We start from the raw sequence: 25901 nt of genomic DNA on the forward strand, positions 1-25901 counted from the left end.
CATGTAATGGATGTGAGGTGTTCCTGGCAAGGCTCACCCTGCAGTACCCCACAACTTCATAGGCGCCTCTGTTCTGTACATGAAACATACGTTGCACCAGCCATGCCAGCACACCATGTGACATCAACAAACATTGCCTAAAATACCTCTGCCCAGATGCAAGATTACTCTATATAATGAAGTGCAGCATGCTTAGTACAAAGTCCTGCTCCTTCAGGAACGTCATGATTTCATTGTGGACAGCAAGGACTTAGTATTTTATCATTGTTACATCAAGTTAGGGTATCTTTGGAGTAATAATATTTTATCATTGTTATGGCAAGCTGAGGTATCTTTGGGTTGGATTGTGTTGGAATGCTTGGTTAAGTTGTTTACTTGACCTTGAGTTGCAGACTAGAGATTCATAAAACATCAAATGAAGTTTGGCCTGGGATTGTCTTCTAACAAGTTTTTTAAATTATACCATCTCATACTACATATTTATGTAAAGTGCTATATTCAGCATTGGCAATTAAAGTCAAAATACTGATCAAGTCTGAAAACTACGGAAGTGTAAAAGTAACCTTTATTTGCCTGATGTAATTGTCTCAGAGGCTTCCTGTTTCTAGGTCTTTCTGAACTCCGGCTGGCTGGTTCAACTCAGTTGTTCTGGCTCAAACTCCTAAACTGACTGATTCAATCTGGCTTCTCTTAGCTTCTCACTGAATTGCTCTGTTTGGCCTCAAACTAACTCTGGTAATTTGCTCTAATCTTCTGGCTCTTTCTCATTCTCTGGCTTCAACTGCCTCTGCTGACGTGCACTGAACTGCATGAACTCATGAACAAATTCAACTCCACTACACTGCATTCCCTGCACTGACTCTGTGACACTGCAATGAACTCAACTGACTGGACAGAACTGACTTAACTAAACTGGCCAGACTTCTCCCTTCTCTCTTTCTGAACTGCTCTTAAATAGCTTCCTTTTCCGATCTGTTCTTGTGAGAGGTAGGCATATCCTATCTGTCTCATTCTGTCAAATCTTTTTCTGATTTGTCACTTTGTCTCATTAGTTTGCTAATAAATAGTAAAAGGTATACATCGTGTTGGTTACGTTTCTGTTGCTGAGATAAAGCACCGTGACCAGGGAACTTAAGAGAATTTATTGTAGTGCATGGTTCCACAGGGATGAATCCATGGGACATGAAGGCCAAGCAGCAAACAGCTGGCATGACAGCAGGAGCAGGAAGCAGAGAGAACAACATACACGTGGGATGAGGCTTTAAACTTCAAAGCCCCTTCCACTCCCTATTAAGTGATATACCTCCTCCATCAAGGCTGCACCTCCCAGAAACATCTCCAAACAGCACCACCACTTGGGGTCCAAGAGCCTGAACCTCTGGAGGTACATTTCTCAGCAGTCAAACACACACACACACTTTTAAAAATATATATAATTATCAGTCAGTGTATGATTTGTATACCTATTTCATACTCCTATATGCCCAGGTTCTTAGGTGGGGCTTCGGGTATAGCTCCATTGGTAGAATGCTTTCCTAATACGTACAAATCCTTGGTTTTGATCCTAGCATTGCACATAAACCAGAAGTGGTGGTGCACATCTGTAATTCCAGGACTAGGAGGTAGAGTCAGGAATAACATTAGGTCAAGGTCACCCTCAGCAATACAGTGAGCTAGAAGCTACTTGTCTTTTAAGTTTTTTTTTCCTTTATTATAAATTCTTAGACAAGGCTTGTAAGTGGAAGACATTTAAGAAGTCCTTACTTAGAGGCATTTTCTTGAAAGCCTCAGAGAGACTTGTTCAACTATCTGCTATCAAGTTCACTTGATAAAGTCTTTGCTGATGAGGCTAGTTTCTGTTGTCCTTATCTTCAGAGCACTCATAAATGTCCTCAAAGTACTCTTCCAGGCCCCGGCCTCAGTCCACACACTGAGCCTGAGACATCTTTTCTTGAGCTCATGATTTCACTTATATGTGGAAACCGTGAACAACAGGACGTGAAACTAAATGTGTGATGGAGCAGGGGAAGGGAAAGGGAATGGGGCAGGTATGACCAAAACACACTGTATGTATACATGAAAATATAGCAAGAACACTTGCCTTATACAATTATATAAGCTAACAAAAGTGTCATAACTCTAAATAAATAAGTTTAACTTCTTTTTGTTACAAGTATTTTCTTAAACAGACAAGGTTCAGTAAATTATCTATTATTTTTAAATTAACTGTTAGGAGAGCATTAATATTGTATCTAATGAATAATAATTAAGCCTCCTTTTCAGTATTTAACCATATGCTTCTACATTAAACAAATGTCTCTGTGATTAAACTCATTTTATCATGCAAGGATGCATATGTATGCTCTCTCTCTCTCTCTCTCTCTCTCTCTCTCTCTCTCTCCTTTAAGTTCATGCCAAGGCTGCAGAATAGTTTAGTGGTTAAGAACACTTGTTGCTCTTGCAGAGGACCCTGGTTTGGTTCCCAGCACCCCACAGCCATTCCTAATTATCCTGAATTCCAATTCCAGGAGATTCTTGATACCCTCTTCTGGCCTCTGGTGTACATTGTGCACATACATCCAGGCAAAAAAAAAACTTATATACATAAGAAAAGAATAATTCCTTTAAAAAGAATCTTAGACAATGTCAATGGAGGTGGCTTAGAAATCTTAGAAAATATAGTGGTGGTTCATGCCCTTAATACTATGTATTACCCATGAGACAAAGGCAGGCGAGTCTCTGAGTTTAAGATGATTTCAAAGTCAGCCTTGTCTACATAGCAAGTTCCAGGCCAGCTAGGGCTGCTAGGGCTGCCAGAGCTGCATAATGAGAACTTGTCTTTTTTTTAAACAAGGTGTTAATGCTAATGGCGGTACACATGTGTAATCCCAGCACTCAGGAGGTAGAGAAAGAATCTGAAGTCTGAAGGTCAAAATTATTCTTAGCTACATAGAGAATTCAAGCCACCCTGGGCTAGAGAGCTTTTCTGAAAAAAGAAAAAGAAGGCGGGGGAGGGGCAGGGGAGAATCTGGGGTGGTAGAATGGCATAGCTATTAAAATGCTTACTGAGGGAACTTCACAGACTGAGTGTGAGCCTTGGACTCCTTGGGGGAGGGGGGAGAAGGCACTACCCATTCCTCTCATGTTCTCCTAAGAGGTTCTCTGTATCAATGGTTATTTTCTCTTTTCAGGGAGACTCTGCAATCAGCCATATGTGTATTCTCCATTTTGTCTTTGATTAGGTTATCTCATGCTTTTGTTTTTGTTCTTTTTGTTTTTATTTTTGTTTTCAAGACAGGGTCTCTCTACATTGCCTGGCTGTTCTGGAACTTGCTTTGTAGACCAGGCTGGTGTCAAACTCAGAGATCTGCCTGTCTCTGCCTGCTAAGTGCTGGGATTAAGGCATATGCCACCACTACCCTGACTAACTCATTTCATTACTGTTTAAAACAAGATTTTTAATTCAGCTTTTGATTCTACTCATTCGTTTTAAAATGGATTCTATTTCATCAACTTCCAATTCTATCATGTTTTCCCTACATTTTCCTTTTCTTTTTAGTTTGACTTTGTATTTAAGCATCATTTGAACTACATCATATTCATCCAGCTGTTTTATTAGCTAGTATGTAGTTTCTGTCTTTAATTCCAGAGATTGAGATTTTCTTATATAAAGTTGCTGAGCTGAGGGTAGTAGCCCATATCTATCTCAGCTACTCCGGAAGTTGAGGTAGAACTAGGAATTGGATTGGAGCTCATTTGGGCAGTTAGTAAGATTCTCTCTCTAGTTTATTCCTAGAAGAAACAAACACTATTTCTAAGTTAGCAGCACTGCAGTAAAACTGTTGTCTATACAACTGTTGCTCATTTAGCAATTATCCTAGGAGTGCTTATAAAAGTGGACGTTAGGCTTTTTTAGGAATTCATGTGGTATTTGGGTTCTATTTTTCTCCTTACATCCTCAGCAGCATTTTTTAATGTCACTGAGAGATGACAATACTTTAAAAAAATGTTTTTTAATTTTATGTGAATTGGTGTTTGTCTTGCATGTGTGTCTGGGTGTTGGATCTCCTGAAGCTGGAGTTATAGTTGTGAGCTGCCACTTGAGTGCTGGGATTGAACCTGGGTCCTCTGGAAGACCAGCTAGTTGCTCTTAACTGCTGGGCCATCTCTCCAGACCCATGATCAATATATCTAACCCTTTAGGACCTCCTGTAACTTTTTATAAATGTTGAATATCAGTGCTCAAATATTTCAACCATTGTTAATTGTTGAATCGATTTTTTTTTAACTTCAATTCAGACAAGTAAGAGTTTAACTTCTTGGTATGTTTTCATGTTCCGTCAACATTTTAACAGTAATTGTTATGTGTAAGATAATGATGCCAGCACTTGACATGTTTTTACCTTTTTGTGCTTATTCATTTGCCTTATGAACATCCAATGAATGGCAGCTTGCTGCCTGTTTATTCCAGGCAGCTCTTGAAAACAGGCTATTGCCTAAAATACTAAGACTTACTCGGAAGAAAACTCAAGTTACACTGCTACCGGACTCTGACTTCGTCTAAAGGAGTGTATTCCTGTGTCTCTTACTGCCCAACAGTTCAGTCACAAGTAATTTATCAGTAAGGAAATAGGACGATTGATAAATAGATTTAAAGGATGCTCTGTATGTGCTCTGTGATTGCCATCCATGTCACTACTAGATTCCACACACAATTATGTGATTGCCATCCATGTCACTACTAGATTCCACACACAATTATGTGATTGCCATCCATGTAACTTTCTCTAGAAAGGCAATGACAGATGAGATCTTAGTGTAAGGAAGTAAGGGCCCCATGTCAGGTAAGATTGTTAACATCTTGTCCACTTACCAGTGTTTTAACCAGCAGGCATCTGACACAAAGGGTGCCATATAGGCAGCCTGGGGAGAAAGCAGGGATGGGACAACAACTCAAAATCCAGCAGACAGGAAACACAGGAGTAGGGGAAGCTCTGCTGGTTTTGACCAGTTCTGTTTTGGGAGCAGAACTTGGAGACAGTGGATGGCTTTAATGGTTCTCCTTCGTAAATGTTAGATATGGCAATAACTGGGTGGAAGTCTCAACAGCCCTGTTTTCACTTTTTTTTTTTAAAACCTACTTTGGCTTGCCCCAACACACATTTTGTGTTTAAGGTTTCACTCAAGAGAGCTACCCTGAAGCAATGAGAACTCTGAACTATCCCAACGATTAACCTGATGCAACAGGTTCAAACTGTGGAGAGTACAAAGTCAAAGAAAGTAGGGCTGCTGGGTGTGGTGGCGCTCATCTCAAGACCATAGAGCACACATTTAAAGGAGTAAGGGAAGACAGGGCCGCCTCTGTGCACACTCAACTTGCATTTTAAAAGTTTTAACTAAAAACAATTAAAAACCACTTCAAAAGTACATGAATATAAAAAAGATAGACCCAGGCATAAAGGTACACATGCATACACCAGGCATTCAGGAGGCTGAGCCCGGAGGGACACTGAGGTCAAGGCCAGCAGAGGTTACATAAGACCAGACCAGGCAGAGCTGACCCTGACTTAAGAAAACAAACAGTAGTTAGCCCCTAAAGGTGCTTGACTTTCAGCAGCTAATACCCTGACATCATTCTGACCTACCCAACCCAGCCATATGGTCTCAAGTAGAATTACAACCAAGAGGCATGATTTGCAGATAAGCTTTCTGGATACTTCAAGTAAGACCAAATAAACTCACAAATTACTTATCACTTTTTTTTTTTTTTTTTTTTTTTTTTTAAAGAAACATCAGTTGCAAAAGATTTTTTTTTTTTTTTTTTTTTTTTTTTTTTTTTTTTTTTTTTTTTTTTTTGGTTTTTTCGAGACAGGGTTTCTCTGTATAGTCCTGGCTGTCCTGGAACTCACTCTGTAGACCAGGCTGGCCTGGAACTCAGAAATCTGCCTGCCTCTGCCTCCCAAGTGCTGGGATTAAAGGTGTGCGCCACCACTGCCCAGCGCAAAAGAAATTCTTAATCCTTAGCGTCTAGAGTGAAACATGCTACCATCTTAACACTAACCTTTTTAGGATCTTTGGAATATAATTCTAAGTATTTAGTCAATTAGGTTTTTTTTTTTGTTGTTGTTGTTGTTGTTTGTCTGGAATGCATAGGGTAGTGGTTCTCAACCTCTTTGGGAGTCAAAAGATCCTTACATGGAGGGTCACCTGGGAACACTGGAAAATATAGATATTCTCCATATATAACAGTAGCAAAATTAGTACAAAGTAGCAATGGAAATAATTTTATGATGGGGGTCATCACAACAGGAGGAACTGTATTAAAGGGTTGCAGCATGAGGAAGGTGGAGAACCACTGGCCTAGGATGTAGTAAAGCGACTTTTCTTATTGCCATGACACAAGAAACTGGGTTTATTTTGGCATACAGCTCAAAGGGATAAACAGCCCATAAAGGCAGCAAAAGCATAGTGGCAAGGGCATGGGACAGCAGGTCACATTGTATCTAACCAGGACAGGAACAGAAGGCAGGCAAGACATGGTATCATTGACTTGAATCCCAGCACATGGGATGTAGAAACATGTAGAACTGTGTGGTGTCAGCCTAAATAGTTTATTGTTACACACTGAGATCCCGTCTCAAAGTGGGGCCAAGCTATTCAACTTTAAGACCCCAATGAGTCCTGTCCTCCAGCAGTGACACTCCACCTCTTAGGTTTCCTAACCCCACTGTATGTAACTGTTATGGCTACACAAAGTGCAGCTTAGCATTCTGACAATGACTTGTGCCTTGGCCATTTGTTCAGCTGCACTTGGAGAGCTACAAATTTACAATCTACTCAGCACCAGGTATAGTTAACACCTATGAAACTGGAATCAAACAAGTGATAGATGAGTTTAGCCATGGAGCAAGTGCAGCTTTACCATTACCAGGCTTTTACAGGGATGGCTGCACTATCTACCATGCCTCAAGAGTAGACTCCAAAGTTACCGTTCTTTCACTACACTGTACTACTGAATTATGTATTTGTTCTAAATCAGAGATCTTGAATGTTCTTTTTTTGCAGGTTTGTTTATATGTGAGGGTGTATATAGAAGTAAAAAATATTGACTTCAAGTCTCTTTCAGTTGCCTCTCCAGACTGAGGCAGGATCTTTTGGCTGAACCTGCAGCTACCTAGGATTCTACCTGTTTTCCCAGTGCTGCAATTACAGATGGGCCTTCATTGCTGCCCAGTGTTTACATGGAAGCAATAAATGCTCAACTCACTGAGCCAAATCCTAGCCACAGGGATCTTTAATTTTTTATTAAGAGCATGTTGTATAAACAATATAATTATAGGAGTGGTCACACAGTTGTAACCCCAGCACTGAGGAAGCAGAGAAAGGAACACTACTTTCCAAGACTACCCAGGACTATGTAATATACCTTCTCTCTCAAAACCCAAGAAAATACACCATCATTTTTCATTTGTTTTTGTTTTATTGAGGTACTAGAAATTCAACTTAGATCCCTGCACACTAAGTAAGCATTCTATCACCTACCGTTTTCCTGGTGAAGGGGGGTTTCTTAGCAGGGTTTTCCCAGAGATCCACCTGCCTCTGCCTTCTGAGTGCTGGGATTAAAGACATGCACCACCACCACTAATCACAGGACTCATATCCCAGAGCCTGTTTACTTTTTATTTTCAGACAGGGTCTCAAATTGCTCTGTAATGCCCAAAGGCCTTTAACCTCAGCTCTCCTTGGTTTAGCCTCTCAAGTAGTTGAAATTATAGGTCTATGACAGCACATACCCTTCCACATCAAAAGATTACTATTAAAGGATTTTCAATATAATAGCCTTTATAAATTTGCTTAAAACAAACCATTTTAGGAAATTACCAAATCATCTAATAAGATGTATTTCAGAAATGTATTTAATCTAATTTTTTGGCTTACTTTTCTGGTAAGCATTAGTTTACAAAATATACAACAGAAGGAACTTGAAGGTGTACTTTACAATTCACTTATGTTATTGCTTTCCACAATATATAAAGGTAGCCCATTTACAGAATATAGATTTTGCTCTGGTATCCAATAAGCCATTCTCAAAAAACCAAATAATTTAAAAATGTTATCTAGCAAAATACAAACATCCCTGGTTATTTCAGTTCAAGCTCAGGAAACTAAGCATCTTTATTATTCCTAAACTACAAAATAATTTTTACACACTGAAACTGTGCTTATGCTCAACTTTCCAATACCAATACCAATACAACTAGTTGAGTATGAGGTCTTTTTTCTGTATACTATCCGTTACTGTTCAGTGTGCAGCTCCTAGAAAGCCAGAAGGCCAGAAGTCATACACCTTAGACCAGACTTTAAAAATAAACCATATTAGATTAATAGAATCACCTAAGACACAAAAATAAGATTCTACTTCATTACTAACATGAATACACAATCATTAAAGAACTGACCAGGGCTCTCTAGTCTTCTCCACATTCTTCTGAAATCTGAAAGTACAAAAACCACCTGGTTCTAGATATAAACTTTAACTTCCCTATTTATAAAAATATGTGTATTATACTATGAAAACTACATGGTTGTAGTTTACTTTGAATAGTAGTGAGGAGACAACTTACAAGACTTATGACTTCAGGGTGGGAGAAAAAAAAACACAACTTCTTGAAAAGGTAAAATAGCTTAAAGCATTTAATATCTAAACAATTCAGTTTATTCATAGTAGTCACAAAATATGCTTAATATAGAAACCAACATTATGTTTTAAGAAAGTGTAAATTGCATTTTACCTCAAAACATAAATTAACCTGCTTAAGAATCCGCAGTGGTCAAATCATGGTGAATTTTAAACAACTTCAGAATAAAATAACAATAAGTACTTTAGACTGCTTTAGATCTAAAAAAAAAAAGTTTACAGCTTCTCATGAAAATAGTTTGAGGCAACTACTCTTATTCTTTAAGCAATGTTCAACACTAGGAGCAACATTCTTAAAACCTTAAGTTGTATATTTTCACACATTCAAATACTGTGGTCCCCTTTCTTTTATGTGATTTAATCAAGTTAGGGAAAAAAAAAAAAGCATGGTAGACAACTTAATACATTTCTACCAAATTGGTAGTAATACAAAAAATTTAAGGTTCTACAGAACTACACATCGTACCTAATATATCATTAAAAATAGAAGACAGTATTTTCCTCAGCAAATAAAACAGCACACTGGTATGCTGTCAATGTATACCCTTTAATATGCACTGTCATTCATAAATTATTTACAGCTCTACTTTAGTGAAGAGAACTAACAATTTAAATTTTCTGCAAAACTGGAAAAAAGCAATATAAAATCTGTGAAAGCCAGTGTTTTATATAAAAGCCAGTTTTTCTCTTCAAATACCAGATACTGGATGCAGTGATAACTTGGAGAAATTACAGTAATTCTTGAGGATGTTTCAGTGCAGGAGGTAAGTTTATGGGTCTTGATTCTTCGTCAAGGAGTACTAGATCTTCTATCTCATTACCTCTGTACTTCCTTTTACATATCTTTACTACCACCTTCTTCTTGAGAAATAACTTAAGTGCTTCTCTCGATGCAACTGCTTTTGCATTTTCTTTGCTTTTTCCACAGCCAGTGCCCAAATACACTGACTTACACCTCAATTCACAAACAATACTTTCTTGAGAGCTCTTATTTTGAGGCAGATCTGCCAGTTCTTTCAATGGGACAAAAAACACATCCAGTGTTGCTTTCAGAGCCTCAATAGCTGCATTCAGTAGCTCTCCATGATTCACATTTGGGCTAAAGCCACCAACTGCTACTAACTTCCATGCCACTGTTTTATACAGTCTATTGAAGAAAGGTTGCTTCTGTTTTATATCTTCATTGGTTAACTTTCGACAAGTGAATTTGACAGAACTCTCACTGGACTGAGAGGTACTTTTAGAAGGCAACTGTGAAGTGCTACTCTGAGAACTACTCTTAGAAGCTAGCTGAGACATGCTTCCTAAGGAAGTGCTTTTGGAAGCCACAGATCCACTGCTCTGGGAGCTGCTTTTGGAAGCTAACAATGATGCAGCTACCTGAGAAGTGCTTTTGGATGTCAGCAGTGATGTATTTGTTGAACTGCTCTTGGGAGTTAGTAAAGAGGTTCCTGATGAACTGTTTTTAGAAACTGATGATGAAATGTTTGCCTCTGAACTAGTTTTGGGTGTTAACCCACTCGAAGCTGTCTCTGAACTAGACTTACAAGACAGTAATGGCAATTCTACTTCTGAGCCTCCAGAGGAACCCAACAAGGGCACCTCAATCTCTGAGCTGCTCTGAGAAGCTGAGACTGTAGAACCTTCCAACGCACTCTTTTTAGGTGATCCACTTTGCTGTCTGGAATCAGTGGATTGGGTCATATGACTATTCATACTGGATTTCAACAGTGAAGAAACAAATGATGCTGAACCATGTTTATCTGGAGCTTCTGAGTCAGAAGCTTTTCCAGACCCTGCTGTTGTTACCTGAGAGGGATTGCTGCTGCTTTGGCTGCAAACAGATCTATCTCCATCACTTGTGGAACTATTCTGACGGGAGACACTGGAGCTGCTCCGAACCGAGGTCCCACTACTCTCTGATTTGGTGGACGACCCCCTGGACGCCGAACTGTTTTCTTGCTGAGCTGCTGAACGATCTGTTTTGGCAGATTTTTTCCCATGATCTCGCTCAACTGAAGAATTGTTTTTTCCTTCTATGGCTCGTTTTTTGGATGGCTCTTCTACCCCTTCTAGAAAGAAGAAAAACACAGGTATTTTACTAGGAGTCCTACAGACATGTCGATCAACAAAACATTTATTTAAAAAGCACAGAGAGCGGGACTCAGCACTCAGGAGGCAGAGGCAGGCATGACCCCTGAGTTTGAGGCCAGCCTGGTCTACAGAGCAAGTTTCAGGATAGGCTGGGCTATACAGAGAAATCCTGCCAAAACAAAACCAAACAAACAAAAGCACACACACACACACACAAAATCATCAAAAGCAGTAGTTTCTTTTAAAGTATGAAACAACTTCATTAATATGTTAAAACAGTATCAATTAATATTAATTTCTAATATTAAGTTAACAGCATCAGACATTAGATTTGAACATCTAAAACAGTTAAGCTATCAAATTCGGCACCTAAAACAAACAAAAACAGACACGGACACACATGGACAGGGACACACACGGATGGGGAGAGAGACAGAGACAGAGACAGACACACAGACACACAGACACACAGACACACACACACACACACACAGTTTAGCTTTAACATTTCAACCAGATTAATACAGCATACACATTCTGGATTGTTAAAAGAAATTAGTAATGACAGTAATTCCTAATTTTATCAAGCTTATTTTCTAAACTCCTATGTATGTTCACATCTATGATCTGCTAACCATTGCTACTCGATATCCCTCTTTTCTTCACCTTGGCAACCAGTTCGTCTCGTGTGGTATGGATTGGAGCATCTGTCACTTTGATGCCTTCAGCCATACTAAGAATTTTATCCATAACTTTTTGAGGGTACCTGAAAAAGAAGCAAAAGTCGCTCTCAAGAAGTGGTTTTTTTTTTCCCCCCGTTGAAAGTACCGGCAGAAATGCAGGTCCGCGGAGACTGCATTTCCTGGTCGCGATCAAAGGGTACGAACCGCGGGCCAACTTTTGTTTCCTGAGATGCCACAGACAAATGCTCCAGGGCCCGGGAGGCGGGTCTGTGCCAAGGAACCTTTAAACCCAGGGTCTCCCGGGCCGAGGACCGTCAGCTAAGCGCCGACAACTCCATCTGCAGGGCGCACACCACCCGGACACCCGCCATCAGTGAGGTCGGGGCTGCCACCGACGCCCTTCTGGCCCTCGGAGGACCGACAGTGCCACCGATTCCCGCGCTTCCCAAGCCGCCCTCCCCAGCGACGCTGGTCCCCGCGAGCTCTCCTCGCCCAGCGGCAGGGGGCGCGGAGCAAGCCCGGAAGGCTGGAGAGCGACGCTCCCTCACTCACCGGCACCCTAGGAAGACATGGTTTGCCCAGGCCATGGAGTAGGAGACGAGCTGCTGGAGCTGCCGGCCGCGGGTTCCGCTCTCCGCGTCCGCAGTCTCCTCGGTCGCGGGGACCAGGTCCCCGGCATTGCGAAGCAGAAACTCCCGGCGGTGGCGCCAGTGTTTGTCCGTCTCGCCCTCGCAGCGAAGCGTCTCCACCCAGGCGGCTACCCGCGGGTTTTGGCTCAGGTACTCGGACACCTCCTGCGCCATGTTGGGAACCTGCGGGACGGGGAGAGCGCGAGCGCACAGAGCCTAGAGCGAAGCGGCGAGCGGCCCTGTCAGCGCGGCCTGCACCGGCGGCCCTCCCGAGAACGCCCCTCCAGAAGCCCAAACAGCAAACAACAGAACAAGGCGCCGACGAACCGCCCACTTCCGCCTGCCGCGGCCTCGCTCCCTTTTATAACCTCGCCGCCGCGCGCGCGCACTCGGGCGACCTTCCGGCGCGAGCGCGTTCTCCCAGGATGCTTTGCAGCGCCCAGCCGCCCGCGACTCAGCGGTTGCGCCCACCTCGGTCGGAGGGCGCGCCCGGCTGAGGCGGGGCCGCGGCGACTGAGGGACGGGCGAGCCTCCCGCCCTGAGCGGGCGCGCGGAGCCAGTGCGGCAGCCTCAGCGTTCCGCCGGCGCTTTGTGACGCCGCGCTCTGTTTCCGCCCCGGGGGCCGGGGACAGCGGGCGGAGCTCCGGGGACCTGGCGTCGTCCGAGTCGCCGCTCCGCCTGCGCGTCTCCGCCCTCGGACGCCCGCTGTCGCACGCGGCCAAAATAAACAAAAGCTTGGCGTCCATGCCTGCTCCCTGCTTCGAGAGCTTCTGTGTGCGGTGGGAAGGCCTCCGGGCGTTTGGGGACCTGGGGATGCCCTGTGGGATGGGGACAATAAAAGTATCAAGCATCTGTGTAACTTAAACGACAAGCAGCAGCGACTCCTCCGGTTGGCTCTGGCCGGCTTCACGCGCTCTTTGAAACCAGGCCTTTGCGCTTGCGCCCCACGGTCTGGCTCGGTTTCCGCGGATTCTGAGGTTCCTTATTCGACCCAGACATTACCCGCTTCCTCTCCCTTAACGTTTTTCGGTCTCCAGACTATAAACATCCCTGTGCTAACTGGCTTTAGCTGTTAACTAACGCCGGTTGGACCAAAATGGAAATGTATCTGCTTATCTCGTCTGCCCGGCCTCTTCCTCAATTTTGCTTTTTTTTTTTTCTTTAAATTTATGTGTGTCTGTGCTACTCGTGCGTGCCTGATGCCCTTGGAGGCAAGAAGGCAATGGATCTCCTGGAGTTGAAGTGACGCTGGATTTTGAGCGTCTTGTGGGTGCTGGGAATTGAACCATTATTGAAGACCTGCCTTACTGCTGAGCCAACTCTTCAACCCATGGATTTTTTTTTTTTTAAGTTGCTGGCGTGTTTATTAACATTTCCAAGTCCAAGTATATGTCTAATAATGAAAACAAAGCATGAGTGTAATAATATGAGATGGTGATAAATTACGTAATTGAATTTTCCTTCAGTCGCTGTTTGCGTTTCTGTTAGGAAAATGCTTAAATCAGAATAATCACGCAAAAATTAAGTCATTTTGTTATTAAACTTTGACAGCCATGAGCCTGTGCCCCAACACTGTTCAGCGTCAATAAGCCAATTAAAAGAGCCAAATTAGTAGCAGGAAGCAGGAAAAGACTTTCAAGAAGCCACACTGGCAAAGAGAGACAAAAGCAGGTTGTAGTGTGCAAAGCCTTCAATCCCAGCACTCTGGAGCAGAGGCAGGGGGATCTCTGTGAGTTGAGGCTAGTCTAATGTACAGAGCTAGTTCCAGGACTACACAAAGAAACCTTTTCTCGAACCCTCCCCCAACTCCCAGCTGAGAGAGGAGAAAGAGAGGGAGAGAGAGAGGGAAGGAGGGAGAGACAGAGACAGATGAGAGAGAGAGAGACAGAGACAGAGACAGAGACAGAGACTGACTCACTCACTGACACCCACCCCAAGTGAGTCTTTGGAGCCCTGAAATGACATTCACGTTTAAATAAAAGGCTAAGGATATGAACATTTAAGATATGACTCATAAAACATTGGCCCGCCCACTATTGTGGGCCTGAGTCTCCTTGGACAAAGTGAATAAACAGTGGTTAGAACTCAGAATCTTTCTCAGGAAGACAAAGTCCCCCGTTAGCTGGAACCTTTTACTTCTAAGATTTTGGGGGAAATTCTCATTTCTCAGGGGTCTAATGATGAGTAAGAAGCAAGAGCCTCTTTAAAATACCTTCATTTCAGCCCAGCTTGTTGCCCCAAGCCTTTAATCCCAGCAGATCTGTGAGTTTGAGGCCAGCCTTGTTAACAAAGTGAATAGGAACAGCCAGGGCTGCACAGAGAAAGCCTATCTCGAAAAATCAAAAACCAACTTTTAAAAATTTTCTTTTTCTACAAGGCCAGTTACAATTTTAGATAACACCGGCTAAGCAAAAATGCCGTTTAAAAAATTTTATATACTTGCTGAAGCGAAAAAACCCAGCTTCTTCATGAAAACAATATTGCCTTCCTTGCCATACCAGAAACTACAACAGGCCAAAAATAATATTTTTGAAGCTTCAATTTTGCTATCCTCTTTCTTTTATAGTTAAGTCCTGAAATCTAAAAACTATAGAAACATTTGGCAAGGGGTTCAGAAGAAAATATGATTTCCTAGCTAGATAACATTGGTAAGTTGTTGTTTATTTGTGAGAATTTCTCTGTGTACCAGAGCTCTGGCTGTCCTGGACTTGCCCTGTAGACCAGGCTGATCTCCAACTAACATAGATCTACCTGCCTCTGCCGCCCTAGTGCTGGGATTAAAGGCCTGTGTGAGACAGCATGACTGGCTACAACTAACCTTTCAACAGCAAAGTTTTTCCTCTTTGAAGACATAGTCTTGCTGTCTCTTTAATGGCCTGAAACTGATGATCCTTCTCAGAATACAGGCATGGGCCCACTCAGTTGGATTCACAGTTATAACAAAAGCAAAAATAGTCTGAAAATGACTATTGATTTGCAAATATGGGTTCTTGATAGGAAATGTGTATGTATTTTGGTTTTAGGTTCTTTAAAAGTTCAATTTAGACCAGTGAGCTGGCTCAGTCCTCCAGGTTCCATCTTTGACCTCCACACGGACCACATTGTACCTGTATAAGCTCCTACAAATCCACATGCACACTACACAATGGGTTTCTCATTTAATATAGTCTGATTACAGTTCCCCCATAATGTAATTTTTTTTTAAATATGAAGATACAAGGTATAGGCCATGAACCACAGAGTTGAGAATTACATTCAGGACACAAGAAAACTCAGGATAGTGTTATGATTTAAGTGTGAAATGTTCCCCCCTCAGCCCATATGTCTGAACACTTAGTCCCTAACTGACAACACTATTTGGAGAGGTTGTAGACCCTTTAAAAGGAGGTGAGACCTGGGGGAAATCACTGGGCATTGGACCTTGAGAAGTATAGCCTGATTGAGCATCTAGTTAGCTTCCCTGCTTCCTGTTCTGCTAGGAGTTAAGCGGTCCTGCCTGTACAATCGTGTCTCCATAGAGCTGCCTGCTGCCATGTTTTCCCCACTGTGATGGACTGTATCCCTTGACTCTGAGCCAGTGTGTATCTGTTAAGATGTGTTTTCTCCATACTGTCACAATGTGGAGAAATGAGCACAGAAGAGCGTCCCTATGCCATGACCTATCACAGTACTTTCTTTTCTCTCCCAACAAAAACACATTGCACAGACATATACAGAAAGCAAGAGACTGTGTGTGTGTGTGTGTGTGTGTGTGTGCATACACATGTGAGTGCTCTCCTGCAAGTATCTTAGGGCCTAGAGTGAGCCTTGAAACTTTTCCAATAGCTAATTGAACTAATTAAATGATGAAGTGCCAGCCCAATGGTGAACTACAGGCTACAAAATCCAAGGTGATTCACGGCTGGGTTAGTAGCCCAAGTCAGCAGAGGGAATTCTCAATAATACACCTGGCTGCTGAGATCCATGAAGAGCCTAGCCAACAAGGAAGAGCCCTCAATTTGTCCTGACCTGAACAGAGATTGTCCTAAATAGACTGGTGGTCAGATAGTGTCACTGTCAGCAGAGGACAGACACAGGCCTAGGATGCCCAAGCCTATCTCCACTAGAAACCTGATTACAGCTAACGGGGAACCTGCGAAGAAATATTCACGGCCACTCCCTCTAGTAACTGAGTTCAAGCACTCGTGAGGAAGTCCTCTTTGTTTGAGGAGATTGGGCTTTCTGCTATCAGTGGAAGAGGGTCCTTTGTAACTGCTGTTGGATTCTGTCTCTGAAGGAATCTGTTAACAATTCCAGCATTGAGCCAGTTTTTCTGTAGATGGCATTCCACAAAACAACCTAAAGGGAGCCACGGGGATATGAAGACCCACATATAAACTACAGAACAAATATTCCGGCCAATGTCATGGCTTAGTTTGAAAGACACCTCACAATGAGGGAGAATTTTTGACACAAAATACATGAGGTCACGAGGCATATAGATCCCAGTGATGAGGCAAGGAGTCCTGAATGTCAAAGCCAGGATTATTTAATATATATTTTATTTATTTAATTTTTTGGAGACAGAGTCTCTCTACATAACCCTGTCATCCCAGAACTCACTGTGTAGAGCGAAATGGACTCAAACTCAGAGATCCTTCTGCCTCTGCCTTCTCAGTGCTGGGATTAAAGGTAAATGTGACCATGCCTGGGATACATTTTAATTTAATATATATTACATCATTTTTTCCCTTCCCTTCCTCCAGCCCCACTCAATTCCCTCCCCTCAGCTCCTCCCAAGACCCCTCTTTTCAACCTTTTCTATGCCATCCCCCATTCTGAAATTGATAGCCTCTTTTCCCCAGTTATTACAGTTACATGTATATGCACAAGATGTGTTGTAGCAAGAGCATGCTTGGTGTTAGAAGCAGCAGTCAACTTAGAGGAACATTGGTATTGATGATTGTCTTCCTTTGTGTCTTATTGCTATGAAGAGACACCATGACCACAGCAACTCTTATAAGGAAAGCATGTAACTGGGGCTGGTTTAGTCCATTATTGTCATGGTGGGAAGCACAGCAGCACAAAGACCTGATGCTGGAGGAGTAAAGACTTCTACAACTGGATCAGCAGGAAGAGAAATACTGGGCCTGGCTGGTGCTTTTAAAATCCCAAAGCCCACCTCCAGTGATACACTTCCTCCAACAAGGCCACACTTACTTCAAAAAGGCCACAAATCCTAATCCTTTCAAACAGCCACTCCCTATGAGCCCCTCTCCCTTTGGGGCGCCATTCTCATTCAAACCACACCATTTAGAGATGGCATCCATTGGTGAGCTGAGCAAAAGAATTTCTGTTAGAGTGAAGGCATAATGGACATTTAATAGAACAAGACAAGAAATTGTATATTAGAGTATATTAGCTAGACAGCAGAAGAAGGAAATGGAGTTTTAGTTGAAAAAGAGAGAAAAAAAAAAGAGAGAGAGAGAGAGAAGACAGAGGAACAACCTGAAGCTCGTGGGTAGCCGAGTGCGGCAGTGCAAGCCTTTGATTTCAGCACTCAGGAGGCAGAGACAGATATCTGAGTACAAGGTCAGCCTGGTCTACAAAGAGTTCCAAACCAGCCAAGCCAGCTTCTGAAATTACGGATCGGAATGGCTTGAATGTGATTTGCAAGTGCTGGTTGGTAGATCTAAGAGAAGACTGTGAAGATCCTAAAGGAAAACCAGGTAACAAGTTATTCGCAAGTAGAGGAGGCATCAATCTGTGATGCAGGTAGATTGTTTTTACATAACTCCATTGCTTCCTCCTCCCTCTCCTCCCCCTCCTCTACCTCCTCTTCCTCCTCTCTCCTAACCCCATTCCTCCTCTCCTCTTCCTCCCATTCCTCCTCCTCACCTTCCTCTTCCTCCTCCCCACCTTTCCCCTTTCCTTTTTGGAACTCAGAGTATGCAAGCATACTACTAAGTATATCTCCAGTCCAGTTTCGCTAATTTAAAAGGAAAAAAAAAATAAGTATTTCAGCTCACTTTCTGCTGCTGTGAGAGAATGTGAAAATCAAGTTGGGTGGAGGAAAGGTTGATGGTTTCAGTCACTGTTTTCTTGGCTCCAGCACTTTCTGTTGGTAACAGCACAGAATGTCGGGCAGAGAGTACAGGTGGAGAACGTCTACTTGCTTCATGGGTGATGAGAAACAAAGATAGAAAGAGCCTGGGTCTCCGTACCTTCTTCGAGGACACGCCCTCTCTGATGACCTACCTTCCTTTAGCTTGGCTTCACCCCCAAGAGATTCTACCACTTCCCAATAATCCCATCAGTGGGAGCCCAAGCCTTTATGGCACATGAGCCTTCCACAGGCTCCAGATCACACCATAGTAAAAGGGTTTCTAAATCTGGAGGTGAGGAGTCGAGATGGAGTGGAGACTGGAGGTCTGCTGGAGGTGAGAATGCTTGAAACGGACATTCTGGAAAGCAGAAAAGGAAGTTGTTCAGACACACATAGCTTAAGCTTCGGCCAATGTTTAATAAACTGTAAAGCGCACATGCATGGAAAAAATGGCCATTTAAGAAAAATGAAAAAGCATAAAAGGAAAGTAGAAATCTGTTAGGGGTTGGTCTGGTGCTGTGTACACAAGTGCTAAATTCTGAACCTCAGAATCTGTTTGCTGTCCAGATGAGTGAATTTTCACATAAGCCAGCCTTTGTTATAAAAACCTTGCTCCTCAATTTAATTCCTGATTAGTCAATAAATGGCTGGGGTTTATAACTGGGCAGAAAGGATGGGGTGGTGGCCCTTAGAATCCAGGGGCACAGATCTCGAGAGAGGCCATGGAGGAGGAGGAGAAAGAAGAGTTTTAAATAAATTATAGCATTTGTGTGTCATGTACTTGAGAATATACAAACAATAAGTAGGGTAGAACTCCCATACATGCTAAGGATTAAAAGAGAGCATACTAGCCCCCCTCCCCCCAGAAAAAGAAATACACCAATAGAAACCTCCTTTACATCTGGGCCCACTCCATCAGACCAGAGTTAATGCCAGTTTCTGTCATTCTTATTTATACTACTTTCTTTTTCAACTTTAGATATTATTTTACTCTTGAGGCTGGAAGGATGGCTCAGTGGTTAAGAGCACTTGCTGCCCAGAATTCCATATGACCTAAGTGCAATCCCCAGCACCCATATGGGGGCTCACAACTATAAGTCCAGTTCTCTTCTGTCCTCTGAGGGGTCCAAGCACACATGTGATACACAGGAAGGAAAAGCACCCATGCACATAAAAGTAAAATATAATAATTAAAGCCTTATTTTATCTTTGGACGAACAAGATGATGAAGTCACAATATTTAACAATACCTCCTTTTACTCCTAATTTTTGTCAGTTAAAAGAAGTTATCTGAGCTTGGTGTGGAGGTGCATGCCTTTTATCCCAGCACTTGGGAGGCAGAGGCAGGCAGATTCTGGAACAGCAAGAGCTATTTAGAGATTCTACTTAAAAAAGAAAAGAAAAGAGAAAAAACAAACAAACAAACAAACAAAGAAACATACCAGAAGTTGTTCTTTTGTTGGTCACTGTAGGAACCAAATGTAGGAATTTCAGGTCTTAGTTCAAATTTAAAATTCACTGTTCCAGGACACACTCCTTAGTCAGAGGACACCTGCTGGATTAACATTCAGAGGAGGAAGGGGGAGGCTGATTAACATTCCTCAGGCCACTGGGAAGGGAACCCACCTGCAGGTGGGGAAGGCCTAGAGCACATAGACACATTCCGGGAGAGGGGTCCAGGATGGGAGGTGGTCAGGAAGCTGGGCCCTTAACTTGGTAAACCTGGGCAAATGGAAGACATTCATTGTCATAAAAATAATGTGTGAATCTGAGTCACTTAGAGACCAGACCTGGGAAGGTCAGCCTTTGTGGTTGCCCTCGTGAACTCTATAAAAACTGCTCCCAGCTTTGTCTCAGGTTTCCTCTTGCCTGTGTGCAAGGGAGCCCCAGTGCACTGGTTACTATCATTAAACCGCATGTTTTTGCAGCAAATCCCCATCTGTGAGTGTTTCTGTGGGAGCGCATCCCCCTGTTTTGGATCTTTGGGTCCAACACACCTTTCATAAATTTAAATATTATGTTTCATCTTTACTTTCATAATCTCTCAATTTTAGACAAATAATGCTTGGCTTATATTACGTAAAGAACTTCTAAAGGAGAAATGCCACTGTAGATATACGGATAATCTAAAAATATACCTTTATAATAAATATCTACTCCCTGGTGGTAAATTGGCAGTGAGAAGAACTCTATGCTCACCTGCATGGTTTATCCTAAGACCTCTGCTTTGGTGTTAAGGTTCAAAAGTAGCAAGCCTGGCAGACATCTTTAATCTAACTACTCCGGAGGCAGAGGCAGGGAGATTCTGAGTTTGAGGCCAGCCTGGGCTACAGATGGAGTTCAGGACAGCCAGAGCCACACAGAGAAACCCTGTCTCTGGAAACCGAAAATAAATAAACAGGACTTAGCAGTAACCAATGTCAATCCACTGTAGCAGCTTTGAGGGCTAAATGAGACTAGGAAGTGACACTTCATCTGTGTTACTTTCTGAAATCAGCACAAACCACCTTCTTTTCTGGTGGCATAGCTATTGACTTCAGTTATATGCATGTATTTTTACCTTTCAAGCTAACACATAAGTTGTATAAACATATAAGATTGGCCTCAATTTTTCCTTCCATCCCCTCCCCTCCTCTCAAATGCGTGTGTGTGTGTGTGTGTGTGTGTGTGTGTGTGATTTTAAAATGGCTTGTGTTTAAACAAAAGAGATTGGTTGGCCATCATAGTTAAGAAGGCAGACTGTGGGAGCCAGGATTCGGTGTAATCAGAAAGCCTGGTCTTTTTCTGGGTCTGGTGACCTCGATTTCTTTGAGTCAGCTAGGATATCAATCAAGTTTTTTCAAGGGAGTGGCAAATGGTTCTCTTAAATCACTGTATCCACTGTTTAGGGCTTAGCAATCTCAGGAGGAAGGGAACTTGCATTTCATGACAGTTTTTGACAATCTGCTGAGACTTGGTTGGGAATCTGTTGAGTTCGTTGGTTTATGTCTCCATGCCTTAAATAAATGCTCTGGCTACTGGTATAAAATATTCTAATTATAAAGGTCTGAGTCACGTTTCTACCCCAAGAATAATAAAATATGAGAAAGGCCAGTATCACGGAAGAAAAATAACACACTCAATAAATTCAACAGTTTTACACTGGAGGAGACAGAGATGACTATACTGTGATTACTGGAATAGGTTTTCTTTATTTTCTTTTTTCATTATTTACTGGGAAGGAGCGGTGTCTCTCACTCTGTAACCCAGATTTGAACCAGGTAGTCCTTCTGCTTCAACTGGCCAAGCACTGGGATTCCAGGCAAACATAGCTATGCCCAGCTACCAGCAAAAGTTCTAAAGAATGGCCATAGGCATTTTCAAAAGGCATGAGACAGAGCTCTGGAGGTGCTGTGGCCAAGAGAACTTCCTTTGCTCCACCTTTTAACTAAAGAAAGACACTTAAAAAAAAATAGAAATTCTTATAGTTCTTTTAAAAAAAAGATTTATTTATTTATTTTATGTGAGTACACTGTAGCTGTCTTCAGACATACCAGAAGAGGGCGCCAGATCACATTGCAGATGGTTGTGAGTCACCATGTGGTTGCTGGGAATTGAACTCAAGACCTTTGAAAGAGAAGTCATTGCTCTTAACCACTGACCCGTCTCTCCAGCCCCAATTCTTATATTTCTTTGTATGGTATTATGCAATTTCATCTCATTGATCTCTACCTTCCTTTTAATAGCAGTAAGATGAGATATTACTGTACGTTTTCTCCTAATCCCATTGAGAAATTCTATACTTTATCCTAGAATGTGTAAGATTTAAACCTAGAAAGAGCACACAGTCACCAGAGAAGGGTTAGTATTTGGAGGCATGTAGTTGAGCATGGATAAGATAATAAACCTGATCCTGATTCTTCAGAAAGTCAGACCGAAGTGGGCCCTTGGAGACATTTACTGTGAACATGAAGAGAGCAGACTTTGGAGTGCTCACATGGTTAGTTAATGGCAGAACAGTCATAGAAAGCTAGCCAATGCTCCTGGTTTCTTGCCTTCTACCGTCTAGCTGTTATCGCTCTTTGGTGAAATTTGGCTAGTCATGAGATGGTGATTTCGAAACAACTAGGAACTGAACCAAGACTGGAAGCTAGGGACTAAGGACACAACAGAAGAGTTATCTGTGTGAGTGAGAGCTTCCGGGAGGAAAAGCAGAGAATGATTGACCAGTTAGCACTGCCCAACTGCAGGAGGTTGGAATGTTGTAAGTCCAGAGGGTAATTACGTTATCCTGGGCTAGTTCTAGCCCAGTTCCAGAACAGCCACTTCTTACCCATCCCTGCGCCTTAACTAACATCTTATAAGTAATATATTCAGAATCTATTAACTCAGCCGAACACTAGCTTCCAACAACCCAAAAGCTAAGAATTGTGGTGGATAGCCCTGGTGCTGTTTGTATTTGGATCCTAATTCAGCTTTCCTAAGAGGAGGAGGACGACTGACTCACTACTCCGGACTTCATGTGACCTTCTAATAAATAAAGAAACCAATCACTGGGTGAGTAGGCGGGACTTCTGGGTCAGACCAAGGATCGGTGGAAGAGGAAAAGAGAGGGGCTAGAGAATGGGAGCATAGAGGTGAATATGTAGGTAGTGGAGACCCTATCTCAGGTGGTGGGTCTGTTTGGATCAGCTACTGTAGGATTTAACTTAGAATGGCTTATAAATTAGGATTCTAGTTGTTGCACCCAGAGATTGAGTTGCCTGTTGATTCTGAACTAAGTTTGTGTGATGTTTTTCTTCACGCGGTGACACAACTGGATTCTGCAACCATGGGTTTGCAAGAAGCACGCCCCCAAAAGGCTGTGGGAATTTGAAGTGTGGGGGCTGGCGTGGTAGCGACCAGCCAGCGGGAACTTAGCAAGCTGGGTGGAGAGATTTTCCAGCTCTGGGTCAGAGAGTCTCAACCAGATGAGAACAGGCCTGTGCCATGCCGGTGATAGGGCTGGTGCATTTTTAAATATTTCATGCTACAAAGAATGCCATCGCGTAGCATCTTGATGTTGTAGAAAAGCGTTCCCCATCTTGCTGTAGATGTCATTTTGACTAACCCTTTCTCTATTCATTCTAAACTTCCTTTGTTATGACTTCCTTTGTTTTATAAAACCCGGACACTTAATGAAACTTCCTCCACATTATAACATGGAATTTGGGCCAACCTGTATCTGTGCTCCCAGACCATGGCCACTCAACGTGACTCCAGAACAAACCATATCGCATTCCCTTTAAGATACGAGCTGTGAGCTGGTGGTAGGGGCACACACCTTCAATCCTTCAATCCCACCACTTGGGAGGCAGAGGTGGACAAATCTCTGTAAATTGTGAGGCCAACCTGGTCTACAAAGTGAGTTCCGGGACAGCCAGGGCTACACAGAAAAATCCTGTCTTGGGAGAAAAAAAATGAAATAAGATCTGTGGGTTTTGTGTCAACAGCATCAGGAAGAAATGTACCATCCTCTGTTCCCATGGCCCCAGCACGTGAATGTGGGGTTGCCATGAACCTGTAAGTTGCATGTTAGCAGGAAGGAACATTCCTGAAGAAACCCAGGGGGCCAATGAGCATACATTGGGTTGTTTTACTTGGTTCTCTAAGAAAATACTGCCTTTAGGAGCCAGACACTCCTGAGACTGAATCTTGGCTCTTCTGTTTAGCAATACCACGTGCTTAGGCAAACTATTTAACTTTTAAAATTTGTTTCTTTTTTTCCCCTTATACATAAGATGTGGGTACAATCACTTATGAATCATAAGGAAAAAGCAATGCTCTATGTATAAACAAATGAACATTTGCTGCTTTTTTTTTTTTTTTTTTTTTGACAGTCTCGTGTAGTCCAGGGTTGGCCTTGAGCTTCGCTTGCAGCCAAGTACAAATTTACAGTCTGAATCCTCCTGCCTCCACCTGCCAGTGTAGCAAGGCCTCAGACCTTAGCACAACTGACTCTGATGGAAGTGCCATTCAGGCTGTAAAACTCAGCACATAGACAATGTCGCCTGCCAAAACATAAACAAAGACCTAATCCGTCAAAGTCCATAGTTTTGGGAAAGTCTCTCAATGCACTAACCTTGCTTTTCAGCTTCTGTAGTTCTGTTTCTGGCTTACTGCTCTTTTTTAACTGACGTATGTCAATTCAGGACATGATTCGTTGTGTGTAAAAACTCATCCTGGGAAAGGGCTACACTGGGGTCCCAAGCACCTAGTTTAGTCACCAGCTGGCTAATAAAGACTGTACTGGCTTAACCCCAAGGCTGAGCAGTCTTCCTGGGTGACTATCTCTTAAGGCCAAGTGTTGTTGAGAGGCCAAATCTTTTAAATTTAGACTCTATTTTTTTTTTTTTTTAAAAAAAGAACCTGACCTAAGTTTAAATTCAGGTAAACTAACAGGCTGGTATCTAGCATTAGTTTCCAAGTTATCCCCCAACAAAACCTGAGCCTAGCTCCAGTCTCTAAGCTAACCCCCAACAAGACCAGTGTCTCCTGGTTACACCCCCAACAAGACCATTGTCTCCAGGTTATTCCCTCAACAAATCTACACCCCTAGGTTACAAGCCCACCCCCTACCTAATGACCACCAATGCAGAGAGGGAACAGAAAGCACAAGGCAGAGAAAAAAATGGAATGGAATAAACTTTTGAAATCTCAAAGCTCACTACTCAGTGACACACCTCCTCTATCAAGAGCACACCTTTTTATCTTTCCCAAACAGTTCCACCAAGTGGGGACCAAGAATCCAAACATCTGAGCCTATGAGTGACATTCTCATTCAAATCGCCACATGCATATATAAAGGTAGATATATTTACTGCATCCCGTGTGATGTGAGCGTTCATATTAGTAATCGAGGTCACAGTAAAAGAAACTGCATTCACCTCAGCCAGATTACCAGCTAGATTACCGACCTCAGCCAGATTACCGACCTCAGCCAAATTACCAGCCAGATTATCAACCTCAGCCGGATTACCGACCTCAGCCAGATTACCAAGGTACGTAGGATCATCTCGAGAGTTGCTGCCCTTGAAACTGCTTTACCTTGTGAATTTATTGTTCTTCAATAACTTCTAATATTTTGAAAAGACACAAACATGTCCATTTATGTTTCTGACTTTCTCAAGAAAAAGACACTGTAGAGGGAGCACCTCAGGTCCCTGCAATCTCCCTCCCTCTCTCAGAAAGAAGTAATCATTCTGTTGCTCACTGGACCTGATGTGGTCCATTTGCTCAGGCACACCATGCAGTTGGTTGTAGTATATGTCTTGTTTAGACTTTTTTCCCCCCTCTCTAGCATTGTGACAAAAATACCTGAATGAAGCACAACAACTTGACAGATGATTGATGTGTGTCATGGTCTCAGCAGTCTCCATCCAGGTACACTTTGCTCTGTAAACCAGAACATCGCCAAGAGCAAAATGGAGAACACTGATAATCTCTGAGTGGTCTGGGAAACATGAAGGTTTGCGGGACAAGGTGCCTTTCAAAGGCACTCCTTTAGTGGCAGGCTTCCTCCAATCAGGCCTCCCCACCCCCATTTCATGGCTCGTACTGCTTTCCAGCACTCCTTTCAATTATGAATCCACCAACACAGTAACCCATAATGAGGTCAGCGTGCCCACGACTCAATCTGTTGCCCAAAGCCACACCCATGAATATTTGTAATGGAGACCAAGAGTCATGAACAG

The 25901-nt window shown here is 42.6% G+C and overlaps 1 protein-coding gene across 2 annotated transcripts; it reads right to left on the reverse strand.

Annotated features, from left to right (window-relative positions):
- Window positions 1–8664: 8664 nt before the first annotated feature.
- On the reverse strand, window positions 8665–12278 carry Cdkn2aip (CDKN2A interacting protein). 2 transcript variants are annotated; one of them, XM_034520788.2, is made up of 3 exons: window positions 12028–12278; window positions 11459–11558; window positions 8665–10770 (listed from the first exon to the last, which is right to left on the reverse strand). In XM_034520788.2, the coding sequence occupies exons 1-3, from the start codon at window positions 12276–12278 to the stop codon at window positions 10762–10764; spliced, it is 360 nt and encodes a 119-aa protein (XP_034376679.1). In that variant the 3' UTR covers window positions 8665–10761. The 2 variants fall into 2 exon arrangements, with proteins under 2 accessions (XP_034376679.1, XP_034376678.1); XM_034520787.2 differs by having other exon boundaries at window positions 11428–11558.
- Between the last annotated feature and the right edge of the window lie 13623 nt (window positions 12279–25901).

Source organism: Arvicanthis niloticus, chromosome 16 (assembly GCF_011762505.2).
Source record: "Arvicanthis niloticus isolate mArvNil1 chromosome 16, mArvNil1.pat.X, whole genome shotgun sequence".
Classification (NCBI taxonomy): Eukaryota; Metazoa; Chordata; class Mammalia; order Rodentia; family Muridae; genus Arvicanthis; species Arvicanthis niloticus.

What these genes read in the sequence shown, in the direction of transcription:
- Cdkn2aip (XM_034520787.2), bottom strand. Translation starts at nt 12,278, where the DNA reads ATGGCGCAGGAGGTGTCCGAGTACCTGAGCCAAAACCCGCGGGTAGCC. An exon ending in CATGTCTTCCTAGGGTGCCG is followed by an intron (nt 11,559 to 12,027) that starts GTGAGTGAGGGA and finishes CTTCTTTTTCAG; the next exon opens with GTACCCTCAAAAAGTTATGG. An exon ending in AGGGATATCGAGTAGCAATG is followed by an intron (nt 10,771 to 11,427) that starts GTTAGCAGATCA and finishes TCTTCTTTCTAG; the next exon opens with AAGGGGTAGAAGAGCCATCC.